General features: G+C 41.3%; 1 protein-coding gene across 7 annotated transcripts in view; it reads left to right on the forward strand.

The window, feature by feature from the left end:
- The window catches only part of sorcs2 (sortilin-related VPS10 domain containing receptor 2), a 278,384-nt gene that overhangs the window by 221,052 nt on the left and 39,769 nt on the right, over positions 1-17,563 (forward strand). For all 7 annotated transcript variants that reach the window (XM_076724452.1, XM_076724453.1, XM_076724454.1 and 4 more), the window contains exons 5-7: positions 2,459-2,532; positions 8,664-8,728; positions 13,036-13,154. In XM_076724452.1, the coding sequence (XP_076580567.1) occupies positions 2,459-2,532; positions 8,664-8,728; positions 13,036-13,154 (258 nt within the window). The remainder of the gene's footprint in view (positions 1-2,458; positions 2,533-8,663; positions 8,729-13,035; positions 13,155-17,563) is intronic.

Below are 17,563 nucleotides of genomic sequence, written 5' to 3' on the forward strand. Positions count from 1 at the left end.
ATACCCTTTACCCCTCTTGCTGCTATAACTTCTGGGAGAACACAGGACACACGGGATGATGTGTCAGAGAGTAAAATAGGCTAATTAACACTAACAGTGTGGTTTCTCAGGTGCTGGTTAACGAGCGGGCATGCACGATTATATAGCAGATAATAGTTCTGCTCTATGGCATTGAGATCATTCAGTGAGACCATCAGGTTGACAGCAGTGTGGAAGAAGAGCTGCAAGATGGGACCAGTGCTGGTCAAAGGCAATGCATCCTCATTTACGTTAGAAGACAAAACTTTTCGCAGAGGACACAATCATTAATACACAACATATGAGACATCTGTCAGTCTTTCAACTGCATGTTTTAGTGCTGAAGTTTCCAACCTGGGAATGAAGGCCCAGCCAAGAGTTCCCAACTTAAATCTCAGGGCTCTTAGATTTAAGGGATAAAATCAGTTCTTCTTAGGAAATACTTCTTTCAAGACACAAGCCAAAAAAATAACTAAAAATTGGCAGCCGCTGCTGAAAGCACACAGATTTCACTATTTCTGCCACTGGCAAATGATGCACTAATCAATTCCAGCATTTTTCTCCACTTCAGGAAAGCCAAATACAGCAGGGACGCAGGGTCAGCAATGCAGCTTTGACTGTAGGAAATGTCATCTTCATTTTAGGAGATGCTAAAGTTAACAACACCTCCAGTATGAAACAGAGACAGCTAATTATCTCCAGTGCGGTCTTGTTTGTTTACGGTAATCGCACAAAGGTAGCACAATAAATCTGGCATCGATGTACTGATGTTTGAAAATGACGCCCTGTCTTGTTTAACCGTGACAGCGTCTTCATATGGACCTAAATGCTGCAAATGCAGGCTCTTATGGAGCATTTTGTATGTGAAGAATGAATGCTTTTGTCATTATAATGACAAAATTATCTTATCATGACAAGCATATGTTGCTCTTGTCATTAGCAATGACAATAACAATACAGGCACTTTGATGAACAGATGATGAGCTGAAATTGTTGAATTATTCCTTATGGGGCAGCTTATTTCTATCTTTTATATGTATATATTGTATCTTTTGCTCATTTGTCTCACCCACAACCAATAATTTTATCACTAAGATTCAATTTTCCTGTTAATTCTGGATAAACTAACTCCATAAAAGCGTCTTGTTGTTGAAAACCCAAGCTTAAATTATCAATTTTTTCTGGTTTGTAGCCTGTCATTATGATCTATTCCCATATGTAATTACTTATGCATTTCTATGAGGTTTGAAGAACCTGTTTCTTTCTAGCTTATTCTGTTTTAATAAACCAAAACCAATACAATGAAAAACATTCTTCTACTGTCTATGACACAAACAATATTATCATGCGTAAAATCGAACTCCAGTCCTCTCTTGTGTCACCCTCCCCCATTCTGTTTGTTTCCTCTCACCCCCGAACATGGACCATCACACAGAGGTGAAATGCAACAAAAATCATTTGGATTCACTATTTAACGAACCTAATCAGGTAAATAATTGATCTATGTCATTCGGCTTTTCCAAAGACGTGCGCTCGAACGCATTCACACAGATGTGCACAGCTCCTAATTGAAATTTGCACTGTAAAGCGGAAATGTGGCGCTGGAGACATAGAGGTGGAACATTTGGTCCAAAGTTAAGTCAGCTCAACTCCTCCTCAACTTTCATAATTTACATGCAATTAAACAAGAAATTCAATTAGGTTTTAATCTGTTCCATATGGGCAGCCTGCAGATGGAAGCGAGGAATCCATTCAAACAGAACAAAAAAATCATTTAGCTGGCGGATGATGGGAGGACGCGTAGTGGCACGTGTAAATTAAGAAGGTGTGTGAGGGCAGGGACAGATTTCTATCAAGGTCGGCCACAATGTGCATTTGAAATACGCTTTAGGAATGAGTTTGACCATTGGTGACTTGTATTTTCCGATGACCCTGGGCGAGAAAGGTTGCTAAGAGCAAACCTGCCAATGGCGAGCACTGAGAAAGTCCGCGTTAGTGTCTTTGTGTGCTAGAGGAAGTTTGGGTGGTGAGGTTCTTTTCTGGGCTTCTGGATGGTCTTTTCAGACATCCAGGATACCTTGTGGGTAGGAATCAATAGACTTTAATTATGGGTGCGATCAATGCCGTACAAGCTCAGGCAAAACACACTAATACAAAAACGCCGCTCATAAAATATTAGGCACACTCACAGACACTCACACACCAGACCTGCTATGATTAATAATTGAGCTCAGTCTTAACTCAGCGAACCATGAAATTCAGTAGCTTGATTGGTTGAACTTTTTTTTTTTTTCCCAAATAGACTCTCAATTTATCCTCTATTGTAAAGGATACTGCTTGTAATAGGGCTCGGGTTAGGCTTTATAATTGAATGTTACAAGCTTTGGCCGTGTGTTTTTCTGTCTAATTGTGGGCTCTCCTCTCTTTTTTGTGTGTCCAGCTCTTTGCTTCCACAGACCTGGGCCGCAAGTGGACTTTGCTTCAGGAGCGGGTGACCAAGGACAGAGTCTTCTGGTCAGTTCAACTTTATTTTCTCGTTATTGGATGAATAAGGACTCAGCTCAGTGTTCAGAGCAGCTTCATCACTGATGTACAAAGCAGTAACAAGCAGTTCAGCAGTCAGAATATTAGCAGACAAACGTTTTTTTGCTTCTTGTTTCAAAAACATTACATAACAAATCACCCTTGGTTATGCAGACAAATGCAAGGCCTCGCTACTCAGACATAAGTCATGGTTTTATAAGAGTAAGATCTGAAATAGATGAACAAGGGTACTAGTACTTCTTATGAATTTAGTCCAATACTGCTATGGCATGGTAAAACATAATCTCTAGGTCTGTTATGCAAAAGGCCTTCATAGCTAAGGTACATAAAAGACAGGTGAAATGTCATCCCAAGAGCTGTTCAAGCAACAGTTAAGCATAAGTGTGAAGCAGGAGTCAACCTGAACAAGGCTGACCAAGACTGGAAGGCTGGAAAGACCCAGCTCGCTCATTAACACATGGTATTTTGTATAAATGTTTAAATGAAATTTTGTGATTTTAGGGGGAATAACCTGCTAACTTTTTCTCGGTGAACGACGGCTGGCTGCTGTGTGTGCAGCTTAGGGTTAGGGTTAGGGTTAGGGTGAGGTCTGCTGGGTTTGGGACCAATGTGCCTGACCAAAGAGACCAAAACCAAAACCTGTGCTCGCTGCATGCTGCACAGGCGTGCTGGGCAGGTGGGACATGTCTACCAACAGTTTCAGCAAGCATTCACGGTGCCCATGGTGGATCCTGCTGACTATGGTGACCACCTGACCTTTCCTCTAGGACCACCTTCAGGTTTGCATTTGAGCTTTTGGGTGAAACATCTCAGCAGTTCAACACTGGATGGATTGCCCTGAAATGAGAATGAGCTCTAATAACTTTGGTGATCCCAATGGGGAGTCCTAACTGCCCACACATGTTTAAGGTGTGTGTGGTTATTCTGTAGCATCCTGGTGTCATTTGCAAGTTATTCAATGAAGTAAACACAATAGACAACCATGTATGATGGTACTGCACAGAGGATTTATCAGCTGCTGCTTTAATGTGAAGCAGCAGTGGACAAAAGACACTGGAAGAATCACAAATATTCATTCAAATGAAGGTATTCCAAAAAAATGTGTAACTATCAACTTTAATATGATTTTTATCCAAGTGAGTAATCTAACAATGGTAAAATAGAGTGAAACAATATTTGGTAACCGAGAAACAGACTCCTGCAATAAATACATGAAGTATTTTAAACCATTTAATGATTTATACTCTCAACTGTCAGGGCTGTTATAGGGTAAATATGGTAATGCAAGCACGGTGTGGGAGTTTTTTGGGTTTGATTTGATTTATTTCTGATTTGATCAGCCTTTGTCAGACATAAATCTGATCCCCTGCAGAGCTAATAGGTTTATTTTTTGACTATACCCTGATCCCATTTTGCTATCATTTACACAATATCGCTCAAACAATAAAATCACGTCTCCATCAGTCATAACCCAGAGACAAATAAATCAGTTTTATGTTGACCGTAATACAGGAGACTTCTGCTTCGGTTTTTCTTGAATTACAAATTGGAATTGAACTTTAGTCGTAAGTGCTGGAGTTTATGCAGCAAAACCCCTTTATAGACGAATCTCTTGATAACTTAGTGGCTGCGTTGGCAGAACAAGCAGGCGGAGGTATATGGCATTTCCCTGCACATGTAATATTTCACAGTTTGAGATCTACAGTATCTCTTCCAATGCTCCCCCTCCTCATTCTCGCCTTCATCTTATCTTGCATCATGTGTCTCTCCCTCCTCATCAGTGATTTTTACCCCTTCCTCCTTTCTCAACTTTGTTTCTCGTTCCTCCTCCCTGTCCAGTCCATGTTACTGTAAAGTGATGCATACAGATGCGCTGCATTTAAATACAATTGACTGCACACTTTCTCGGGTCAGAAAGGCATCGCAAGCTCCCTTTGCTTTGTTTCCTTTCGCCACCGATAGCAAATGAGCTGGTTCGCATGCTCAGACACCTCTGATTTATACTAGCAACTCCAACGCACAAATCATCCACACTCTGTGCTGTAAGAAATGAGAAGGTGGGGGACAGAGGGAGGGAGGGAGGGAGAGAAACAGCTCCAAGTGCTTCCTACTTCAGGCTAAAGTTATATACTCAAGATTAGACTTGGGATCAACCTAGACAACCTAGACACGGTAATGTGACGCACAGTATTTCTGAATTGAACACAGTGTTTGGAAAGGTTTTAGTAATGAGAAAGACTGAATTCAAAGTGATCCAATCAGATGTGATTGGATCACTGAAAAGTGGGCTTGTAGGTGTGGTCTGCATGACCACCCTTGCATTAGACCAGGAGAAGGTTAAGAAAGAAAGACATCCTTTATTTGTCACGCCACACAGTACATGCTTGGTGAAATTCTTCTCCGCTTTTGACCTATCCTTGGTCAGTCCTTCATCCGCGGCAGACCAGGGGCGATGGGCCGCCAGCCGACCAGCGCCCGGGGACCAGTTCCTTTATCGTCACCATTGGTCAGGCGGTGATCTTCTTGCATATTTTTTTTAGTGGGGGTTTTTTAAGGAGGATACCCCAGGTGAACATGCAAACTCCGCTCAGAAATTCCCCTTTCCTTGAGCAGCAGGCACCGAAGGCATGGTGAAAGACACGCCCACAGCGCTGGGAATTGAACTGTGAGGCAGAAGTGTTACCCCTGTGCCACTGTTCCACCGTGCCACCTAGTTTTGCCAGCTGAGATCCAAATCCTCACTTGCCGTATTGCTCTGCTCCTCATCTATATTCAAGGCTACGACAGCCACCACATAACACACCCAAATCCCTAATCAAACTGTTTCTCGTCGAGTTGTGCACTGTGGGTAATGTAGGCACCAGGTTTTAACAGCGAAACTAAAATGTGTGGAATATAGAAGATAGAAATTCAAGCTGGTTTAACCTGTTGTTCTTCCTCGACACCAACTGTGTCACTGTATGCAATAACATCAATCTTCTGTTGGAAAGAAAGCAAACAAGCATATCTAGCAAGATGTTCAACCTTTGCCGTAAGATTCACCAATATTTTATTGTCTGGATTTCAGTATATGCTCAGTTTTAGCAAAGTACAGATTTTTTATGGTCTGGCTAAGCTGTGTCTTGAAAGTGTAAGATCACATGATTATTTTTGCAGTGTACATTTAATCCTTGCCGCTCAGGAATTGAGCCACATATTGCAGAATTTTATTTGCCTCAGGTAAAACTGCCTGCAGCAGACACACACTTGTGAATTCAGGCCTGCACTACTGGAAGACTGGGACCTGCTCCTCCTGTTCAAAAAATAATAATAAAAAAAATGCTTATGTGCAGACATGTGTGCATACATGTACTGTATATGTGTGTGGTCAGAGTAGACAGAGTTGGCCTGTTGTTGGCTCTGGCCTTCGCCTCGCCTGTGGTCTAACAGTCATAAAAGCAACAAGAGAACAGGAGTCTGCCAGCGTGCTCACATAAATCACATTAAAAACATCACATTAAAGCCAATCTGCTGTTGGGGTGGTCTGGCCAAATGTGTTCCCGTGGACCTTGTTTTTGTGATCCTGGGCTGTAAAGTTTTGTGTTTGTCATCCTGAATGGAAAAAAAAAACAGCAGTTTTGAAATTGAACTGGCATCTCGCATGACAGCTGACAACAAAAGCAAACATTTGAGGATAGGCGATAAAAATGAAATGCTGTGAAAAGCATGCGGATAAAAGTGTAATCGAATGGCAGTGAAACCAGAGCTGGGATGAAACTGAATTCCATCCCAGGGAGGATGTTTTTGCAGCGTGTTGCGCTCTCTCCTCCTTTTCTTCGAAATCAATTCTCTTTTCTTTGCGGATCAAGCTCTCTATCTCTCCGTCAGCCCTGTCTATCGTCCCTTTTATTTCCCCTGCTCTCCCCTCAGCCCTCTCAGCCTGTCTGCTTTAACTTCCCTCACCAAAGGAGAAGGAAATCCCACACACTTAGACTGTGATGAAGGTCTAACTGGACCCAGAACGTTAGTGGAATGAATAAATGATGTATTGCCGGTGCGGAGTGCGCCTTCGACCTCGATCTAGGCATTTGCATTTCAAGCATGCAGCTGACACTTTTATCCAGAGTAACCTGCACTGAGTGAAAAGGCAGAGGTTCAAAGACTTGGTCAAGGACACTTTAGCAGCACACACAGGACCTGTTGAAAAGTTCTTTTCCACTCTTTTTCTTTCTGCTCTTACTTCCTTCATCAGCCAGATCTCCAGTTTCTGACTGGACTCTTGTGGCGACCTCTTGTGGTGGTACAAGCAACTGCATTACCCAAACACCATTCAGATTGCCCTCAAAAGCCCAGAGAACCCCTTGTATGTTATTTTTGTTGGGAAACAAAACTGAACTGGTTCTTAAAAACTGTATCATACCAACAAAAATGTGTCAATAAGCTTCCTGCAGACATCTGACAAAACTTAAAGCTGCTTAAAGTTGAAACGTCCATGCGTGCTTTGTTTTTTTTTCACTTTTTGACCTTTTTTTGTACTTTTTAAGATTATTTCTACTTAAATTTGATTGCAGTAACTCTCACTGCTTCCAAAGGAATGTCATGAATTAAGAAGTAAGAAGAACAGCTGTGACGTTCTAGTACTTTTCTTCATTACCGTATTTCCGTTTTTGGAACACTTTTAAGAGTATAGATTTTCCGATTTGTTCCCTGTTATGGTCGGCTGATAGCTTTAGACATAAGACCCTTTAAAGAAGTCAGACAATTATTGCTGCTGTCATTATTTGTTCAGTACTTTTTCATACCAATACTTTTGAAAGCAGGACTTGTACGTATATAACAGTATTTCTCCTTTATTGTATTACAATTTTTGCTCAAATATGTCCAGACAAGAAAGTTGACATTGGTAAATATCCAATGCTAATACAGATTTATACATCACTCATGAAAGTCATTTTGACTGGCCTTAATATGATCAGTTGCTATGACAGTGAGAGCTGTAAAATATAATATAAAGTAGATCAAGTGCATTTTTACTGGTATCGTCACCTGTGAAGCCCCTAAGACAGCCTGACTTTCTGTTGCTTTGATCGAGAACTGACTAAAATCACATGTATTTCTTCCATTTATTGATTTAAATAGTAAGTAAGCAAACTGCTCATACAGATCACTTGAAGAAGACCTGAACCATCATCCAGGAGCAGCAGATCCTGAAGCACTGCTGCGATTCATCTTCTCCTCTTCACTCCTTCCTTCCTCCCTCGTTCCTCCATGGCCTGCTAATTGCTCATAAAGTCTCTTTATAGGCAAAGTAACAAGGTTTTAAATCGCCACTCTATCTTTACTGGGCTGGGGAAATTTCACAGACTGCACTGCGCAGTCCTAATCAGATGAACTGCTTAGTTTACTGCTCACTGAAGGGCACACAGAGCGGGCGTGCTGAAGTGTATGTGAGTGTGCTTCTGAGGAGGATAAGGGGTATAAAATTTTGGAGCTTTTATCCATGTTAGGCAAGGATGAATACGTCAGAGTGCACTTTCCAGGAAGAGCTGAGCTGTGCATATTTACCGAGGTATCTGTGTAATCAAAGGGGAAGCAAGGGATGTGTTTGTATATTCGTATGCTATGATGTAATCATTTTAGCCAAGCGTTCCGTTTTAAATTTTTCATGTATCAATTAAATATCTGCACACTGATCACGTGCAATGCAAATACCTGTTCCACTCTTAGATCATTTGGATCCTCACACAAGAACGTTGAACCTGGACGATTCTGCAAAGCCCCCAGTCTCAATAAATGACAGCTTTTTTATGGAGAAACTGTGGTTGTTGATTTCAGATCCAGGACAGGATGAGTACTTGGAAGTCAAATGACGTCCTTCCACCAACCCAGCCTTCTTTTTTTTCTTTTTTTCATGTTCCTGTTTACTGTTTCATGACATAATTGCTGGGAATACTGGACCAATGACATCAACATTCCACTTTTTTTTTTTTTTTTTTTTTTTGACTGTGTGTATGCGTTACATACCTCATCTAGAATTCTAAATTTGGTGTTATGTATCTTATTTCTGATTGAATGTATTGTCTCTGTTAATTAACGTCACGTTATCAATTCATGTGTTCCAGGTCAGTATCTGGTGTGGACGTGGACCCTGATCTGGTGCACATGGAAATGCAAGACACTAGTGGAGGTACAGTGATGTTCCATCTGGTCGTTTATCATTTATATATTTATTCATGAGGTTTTTAGGCCCTGGTGACACCAGCACAATGAAAATTCAGACAGAAATGTATTCATTTCAATGAAATTGCTGTTGATTTTTTCAGAGAAGCCTTGTAAATGTGTGGTACTTTCTCATAGAGATCAACTTTGGTTAACTTTATGACACAAATTCACATCAACTGATCAACAAACCAACCATGAGAAGCCAGTGAGGCAAAGCAAAAGTGCTGTATTAGTCACCAAGTTTCAAGCACTCCTTTTTTTGCAGGAAAATGAATTAATTTCAGTTCGCCTCTTCTGCTGGGAATGAGTGTTTAAAGGTACCCTTGTGGATTTTTTTTTTCTTTTTTTCTGGTTGAAAAGTGAAATTTTTGTACTCTTCAGGCCTTGTGAACATGTCGAGTGTATTTTCTTCCTCAGAAAACATTTGCAGAGCAGATTTTTGGAAAAAATTAAACCTGAATTGTTTTTTCATCAATGTTTAAGAACTAGGAGTCTTGTTTTTTCTTGCCTTTGTTGGCCATTGCTACACTGATTAGCACACAACAGCCAACAAATATCAATCGGAGGACCGTGTGTTACACCACCCTCATGTGCACGCACAAGATACAAACAACACAGGCAACTCATCTGCTCGTAAAAACACTGCTCCATAGCACTACTAGTTGTTAAAAAAAACAGACTCCACAGGGCCACAGGGTACCTTTAAGGTGCACTTAGATTGAGCTCATAGCAAATTTTCACCTTGCTGTATTTGCACAAATTTAACTGCTGGACTGTTCGTTTGATCTCTGTTTATTTGCCCTGCAGCCAGTGCACCTGCTGTACAGACATTAGCGGTAGCTCGGTAGCTAGCTGCCTTCTTTATGTGATCTAATCACATTGTACTGGAACTCTGTGGTGGTAAATAGGAGTCTTCTTCTATGCTCAGTGTCTGAAGCTAAATAGAGAAACCCAGGTATGTCATTTACATGAATTGATTCAGATCAGTCATCTGGAGACGTGTGTCACATCTCTGCAAGACCTACTGAGGGCGAGAATTTTAATGTGCTCTCTCCCCGTCATGGCAGCACTAGTCTTAGCATAGCTTGCAGTGTAAATGCAGGTAATAGAAGAGATGGATGTTTGACCTTGCTGTGGGCAGGGTGTGTTTCGGTGTTGGGAGGGGGTCAATGGAGAATTAATGGGGAAGTTAAGGAGGGGTGTCAGGGGCCCCCGGGGCAACAACAGCAAATCTGGATTATCATATCAGCTGAGTGACAGACGGACAGGTTAGTGCTTAACTCCCCACCAAGGGCCAAGAGGCTAATAGAAGTAGTGTGTATTTAAGATTGTGTGGGTTTGTTAATGTGTGGTTGTAAATCCATGTGTGCATTCTAGACTTCACCTACTGCGGGTCTCCCTACCCATAATGCCTAAGTCTAAATAAACCTGAGCAGGCTAAGTCAAAAAGTATTCACAGATAGTGAAGGGCAAAATGAAGGATATGTTTCTTAGTATTTGCAGTGCCACACTTTATTTCTCCATAAACCTCCCCTCTAGGAAAATACAAACACCTCTTAAATCCCTTGAGGAGACACACAGTCTTTTAACCCACACACAGAAAGATGCTGCCTGCAATGTGAAAGCTGTCAACCCGAACAACACTGCCTGTGTTTGTGGAGAGTGAACGGGAGAGGCTGTCTGTCTGGGCCAGCTGCCCAGGCACGAGAGCTCTTCCTTGGGCTAGGCAGCACCACATGGTCCTCCCTCCTCCCTCCTCCTCCTCCTCCTCCTTTTCATTCTCCTCCCATTCCCTCACCTTGCTTCCATGCCCAGATAGATAGATAGTCAAGGGGGGCTGGAGCGATCAGGCATGCCAAACCAATCTGTTGGTCCTGTGACCCCCCTGTCACACATGGCATCGCCAAGGTTAAACGGTGGCATGCTACAAAGAAGGGCACAAAGTCTTGGGAGTCTCTATGGAGGCAAGGAACCATGCTCAGCCCGTACCTGGAGGATTTGTGCACAGGACTGCCGGTTGACAAGAGCAACAGGACTCCAGAGAAATGGGGGTGGTCTGGTGATGGATGAGCCATGTGTACAGGGAGGATGGCAGAGAGTACGTTTGTCATTAAGAGGGATCGATGTGCAGGAAAGCCTGAGTGTACCTTGTTCATGCGCTGATGTACACAAGCATGCATGCATTCACGCCCTTCTCTGTTGTGTTGGCGTGCGAGAGACAAACAGGGACATACATGTGAAAACAAGCACACACAGCACACATCTTCAGTACGCTCCATTGTATAGAAATTTTAAAATTATGAGTGCTGTAAAATCAGTATATGCAATAAATTATAAAAAAATTTCTTCATCCTTGGTTGTCTGTAAGTCACTGTTTAGTTCTGATAGTTTTCTTGGTAGTCCATCAGCTGCACAGGTGTAGGAAAAAATACATGCGCATCGTATGTGAGCATGTTTGTTGGTGTGTGAGGACAGCAAGTAGCACGAAAAAGTGCTCATGCCACAAGCTGCAATTGAACACTTAGCCCAATCTAATGGTTTTTTAATGAGTTCTCCGCTGTGTGCGTCTTTGATTAAACGTCCAGGCTTTTCAATAAATTAGCCAGTCCATTTGTTAGACCGGACACCTCTCAAACAAAGACGACGCAGAGAGAGAAAAGTGCAGCGGCGGTGAAGAGGGGAGACGAATATGAAGTGGAGTTTATTGTGTCTCTCACGTTGTCACTCATATGAATATATAAAGCTGCCAATGGCAGTCGTAGGACCCGCTAAACCATGTTTAGAGAGCTTTTTGTATATTAAGTAGCTTTAAGGTGGAGTTTATTATTTAATAATCTTAATGAGTGCATTGAAATGAGCTAAACTGAAACATTAGGAAGACTGACAAAGATGGTAAATATCATGTCTGCATAGTCACTGTGAGATTGTTAGCATGCTGATGTTAGCATTTAGACCGCACAAAGCTGCTTGACCGTAGACTGTTCGCCTTGTCAAAGTGAAGCTTTGTTTTCCATTGAAGGAAGCTTGACAATGATTGAAAGAAATGGCAAAGTGGGAGCAACTGAAAGTAGCTAGTGAGTGAATCTGTGAAAAGCATTCAGTGCTCTCAGGGTGTGGAATATAATATTAATCTGTTATTGTACTTATTGAATTTGTTCTGCGGTTGCTGAGTTGCAGCATGGACCCCCAGGAATGCAGAAGTGACCATTTGAGCTGTGGAACAGTTATCCCTCAATGGTTTTTTACCTTTATACCAAACCAACCTTTATTTTTTTCATGCTAACCCTGACCCTGTGAGACTTTGGGGTATGTTTTCACACCGAACTTCAAATAGTTATCTTCTCATTGTGAAATGGAGTTAAAAACAAACCTAAATTTTTGTGGTGGCATGTTTTTTGCTCTTCCCTTTGGCTTCCCAGTAGTGAGGTTTGAGGTCCATCAGCGGGCCAAAATTTCGCATTTGCACAAGTACACATTCACTCTTCCTGAAAAATAGCATTCAAAGATTCATATCAACTTGGTAGATGTCTCACCCACTTAAAGGGTTGGATAGCTTCTACGTTGTGGGGATTTCATGGTATGAGTTCATGTCAGGGTGAACAAGTTAAGGATTGCATGCAGTCAATGGAAGGTTTAAGCAAGTATTGTCATGCAAACCTGTGTTTTTGTGCAGTATGTGTCTGCTGCAGTAACCCATCTCTGAACAGTCAACCTCACACGCGTAGGGGTGCAGGCTCGTGAGTGTGTGCGTGTGAGCATTTTCTCTATTGCCAACTTGTCACCTCTGGGAGGAGAATAACGGCTGAATTTCAGCAGGCAATGTTGCTGATGCAGCTGCTGGTTGAAATTCAATAGCGGGTAAGCTTTGCAACAGGCGCTAACCTCTCTGTGTGTCTCTCTGAGGATAATCCCTCCTGGCCATTTGGATGCTAGAATGGCTATATGTCTGTGGGGAAGCTGTCATATCTTATAGAGTTTGGAAAATGATGTCTCAATTTTTCTGTTCGCCTGGTTTTCTCCCGTCCTTTTTCTTCCATGTCATCTACCTCTCTCTCTCTCTTTTCTGTCTTTGGCCTGCTTTGTGGTTATTCTTCAATTTGTTTTCCATAAATATAAACTGACTGGAAATAAATTACCTCCTCTTATTCTTCCCTTCTCCCTCGCAGTCCCTGCTTAGCGTAGCTCACATAACCATACAAGGCCATCACAGCACAGAGTCTGGTCTATCCATCGACAGTAACCGTTGTTTCCTGTTCCTGTGTGTCACTGCAGGTTACCTGTATGTTACCTGTCTCATCCAGAACTGCTCAGACAAAATGGTGACGGCTCAGTTCCTCGGCAAAATCGACCACAACTCCCTGCTGGTGCAAGACGACTACATATTCGTCAAGGTAAACAACACTACAGTGGGGGGAAGGTGAAAAGGAGATTGGTGTATTCTTGAGATGTTTCAGGGAAAAACAAATGGAAAAAAAAATAGTATACAGTATAATCAGACCCCATCTGTTCCCTACCTTATCCTTCATGTCATCAGAAGTATGCCGGTACCTGCCATGATCCTTTTTTTGTAGCTGTGAAATTGGTCTCAAGGTACTAGAACTATTGCTACTCCATTAAAAACTTCAGGATGTATTGCCTGTCAAATTAAGGTGACACCTCAACATACTCTAATTTCATTTAAAACCAGAGACTGCTTCACAAATTTAGGGCCACATTTCCGATTAACATATTAAAGAGAATTTTTACTTCTTCTTTGGAGGGTGTCTCGTTTGGCTTCATGGTAGAGGATACACAAAAGTAAAATGACAAAATCACATGAAATGATTAAATATAAATGACTATGATACGTCACAGGGGGTCCTCCTCAGCCTGTAAAAACAGTTGTACATAAATACAACTGATATTGTGTGATAAAAGAGGCTGTGTGACAAACGAGGTGTGCATTTGAGAGACATGGGCGCTTATCAGGCAGTGAGGGTCTGCATTATTGGTAATTATTAGCCACTAAAAGTCATGATATCTCAGCCTCTGCTGCCTCTATCTGGACTGTTTTTTATTTATCTCTTGCAAGTACCCATTTCAAGTCTTAAAAGCCAGATTTTTAGTTGTTGTTTCGCCTCTTAAGGGAAGTGAAAAGCCTGACATATCGCCTAAAAAGTGATGTTAGCAAACAGTTGCTTATTTACACATCCAGCACACACAGAGGAGCATTAACATTCATTTGGAGTTGTGTGTCCAACCACATGAATAATTTAAGTCAAATATTCACTCTGCTTTTAGCTCTGGTTTGGTCTCCACCACAAGTTTTTTCATTAAAAACAGCCGCCGACTGCCGTGAAAAGTTTTGAGGGTAGCCAGGAGAGGAGCCAGGGCAGAGAAACGACAGAAAATGTCCAAAGTTTGGGAGCATTTCAGAAAGCAGAAAACAGCCAGTAGACACAAGGTACGGTTAATATCAAGGTTAGAATATGATAGCTAGTTAACACAAAGGCTAGCCAAGAATGGATGTTAATTGTGGCTGTATGTGATGGCTACTAGTTATGTCCCTAACTTAACCCTTAGATGCATGACCTACCAGTACCTACACTCTTCCATGAGTGGGGTCAAAAATGACCCCAATTAGAATGAATGCGTTTTAAGCTGTAAACTTAAGACATTTCTTTCCTTTTGGTTAAAGATGATTATTTTAATTATATTTTGGTCAACAAAAGAATTATTTCATGTTTGACATGTTCCTTTATCACTTTTTATTAACATTTTATTCCAAAACAACTTTGAGAAAACTGAAAAAAGTAAACATCCAAAATGATCCCAACATGAGAATGATTTCATATTTTACATGTTAATTTCTTATCATCTCTCATTTGAACACAAACTTGCTATCAACACAGCTATCAAAACATTAACTTTCAGTGTTTGTGTGTCCCTCTGTTGCACGTCCACACATGGCCTGACAACGCCAGGTGGACAATAGTCTGGGTCCTCTATTGGGTCCTCTTCCTCTGAGATGTCAGATCCTGAGTCAAACCCCATGATGGGTTCATCATCTTCCAGGATCATTTCTATGGCAAGGTCCAAAGAAATCTTAGCAGGCATCCTAGCAGCCATGATACTCTAGATGAGGACATAAAAGAAGATTTTTTGATTGGCACACAAAACTATGAATCAGTATGTAGCTGCATAAGTACATGCACACACATACACATACACATGCACGCACACACACTTATGATATCATTGAGTAATCAATAATAGTATAATAGGCCACCTAATGGGTTAGATTTTATTACTGGAGGCTTTAAATATCATAGTAAGAGTCTGTTTCTCTACACAACAAATGCAATGTTTGCTAGCTTAGTTACCTACTGTTAGCTTAGTTAGCTTAGTGTTAGCTTAGTGTAGCTAACTACAAAATAGTAATTTGATGATGATAATGCAACACTATCGCACAGAAATTCATGGATGTGGAAAATAAGTTCATATTTTATAACAGCACATATATTATGAGGTATAAAAATGATGATTATACTTACAGGTATGCTGCTGTGTAAAAATAACCTTCAGCGTGGTGAGACTGCTGGCATAAGATGTGTGGATCAACAGTAAATGTATACCTGACAGTCACAGTTGATAAAAATCAAAGGTTCCTAGGGTTGAACTTCCCCATATTCCATAGAATTCCATAGAAAATGCTTGGGGTCATTTTTGACCCCACGTATGGAAGAGTGTGGTACTGATACAAAAAATGCAATCACTTAAAAAATTTAACAATTAGATACAAATCCAAAGGGCCTCATGTCAAAGACAACCTGTTTGAGGAATACATGGAAGATCAAATGATAAAAAATTAAAATGACAAAGATATTGCAAAAAAACAACCACTGGGGTCATTTTTGACCCCACTTATGCATCTAAGGGTTAACCAAGTTTAGCCAAAGAAAATAACTATAAAGTAAGACGCTGCAGTCACTGTGTGAAGCTAGAGCTTCATTCATGTGACTATTATAGTCACACACACAAATGAACATGCAGCCGTAGCACGCACACACACCTACTCCACTAAAATACACATAGCAAAATATCAGGTGGTGTAAGTAACAGTTTGAGCCTTAAAGGCACTGATTCAATACAGCAAGAATATTCAGTATAGTCAGATTGAGTGATTTTTATGTCCATGGAGGAAGATGGCCCTGAAGCCCACTGAATGGGTTCAGCTTTGACAGACAAATATGCAAATTTAACCGATAAAAATAATTGGTAGAATAATCTATTACTAAAATAATCGATAGCTGCACTGAGACAGAACCAAAACAGGACATCCGCATCTGATGGAGTCCCGTGCTTTGTACACCCAACCATCCATCCTGATCTCCTCCCTGAGACTTATCAGCCTTGAGACGACAGGAGGGCGCTGGTGAAAAGTCATTTTAAGGCTTAGAATAAGCAAACGATTCTTTAGTTTCACTGATACACGTGTGAATTCAATTGTCCATGAGCTCCACATGCGCTGGAAGAACAACGGCCTCCAACTGTTTTATGCTTTAAACCAGCTGAGCAGGATTTCCCCATATCTGATCTCACTGTAAAGTCACAGAACAACAGTGGCTCTCATTTGTTCATTACACTAATTCTCAAAGTGAATACACTCATTACTCTGTATATTAATCCTGTAGCCTGTTTTTCTAAAACCCGCTTCTTATTTATCACCATTCAGCATTTTTCTGCATATGTTGTATCTGTCTGTGTATCTATTCGGTTGTAGTTGTATTTGCACACACACACACACACACAAGCACACACACACACGCACACACCGAGGCTGCAGTCTTTTTTACTGATAAACTCTGCTGCTCAGATAACATACAGTACTGTCGACTTGAAATGGAAAAGAATTGCTATTCAGGACATTGTGCAGAATTAATCTTGCCTTGTCTATAATTGACTTGCCATGCAGTACAGTACTATACACTCTGAGGAGGCTGAGAGCTGAATCCCATTTGCATGTGATAACAGCAGAATATACATGAGCCGGTATACTGGAGCAGACTCCCTATAGTTGGATAGAATAGCCATATTTTGTGGACGTGCCCGTCTATATGTGCGTGCGTGTGTGAATATGTGGACATGTGTACATGTGAATGTGTGCGAGAAGAATTAAAACCTCATTAGCAACAATAGGCTGGTCCATTATCCTTGAGGGATTATCCTCCCAGTACTCCCAGTATTACTAAGCCACTGATAACAGATGGAGGAACTCATGTGTGGACAGGGGCGTCGTTTCCACGGGGGGTGGATGCGGCAAAACGTTGACTCAAGTGACATCACTTGAGGACAGAATTTTATGTGTAGTGTGTTATAGTAGTAATATAATTTCCTTTTATTGTTTTCTTTTGTGTAAGAATCTTTGATTTCCAGCCTTAAACCAAAACTACACCCTTAACAGAGAGCGCACACACACATAATGTATGTGCACACACTTGCCAATGGCGTGGCCAGATCTTTGAGGTAATTATCAGATGTTAAGGCAGTGCAGAAATATGCAGAGTCAGAGGTAAGAACGCAGTGTTAGCGTTGGCACTCACTCACACACGCACACACTTCATCTCCTCCCACCTCGCCAGCCATTCTTTAGAAAGCGATTCCTTTTGAAAACGCGGTCGATAGCGCTTCCTTGGGGGGCGCCTGCTTTTAAAAATGGCTTTCATTGTTTCATCACTTTTTCACCAGCGTTCAGCATTAAATAAAGCCGCGCTAGTCGGCTCCTTTCAATCACAAATGATGGTCGTAATCACAGCTCAGT

Source organism: Chaetodon auriga, chromosome 24, assembly GCF_051107435.1.
Source record: "Chaetodon auriga isolate fChaAug3 chromosome 24, fChaAug3.hap1, whole genome shotgun sequence".
In the NCBI taxonomy this organism is placed as follows: Eukaryota; Metazoa; Chordata; class Actinopteri; order Chaetodontiformes; family Chaetodontidae; genus Chaetodon; species Chaetodon auriga.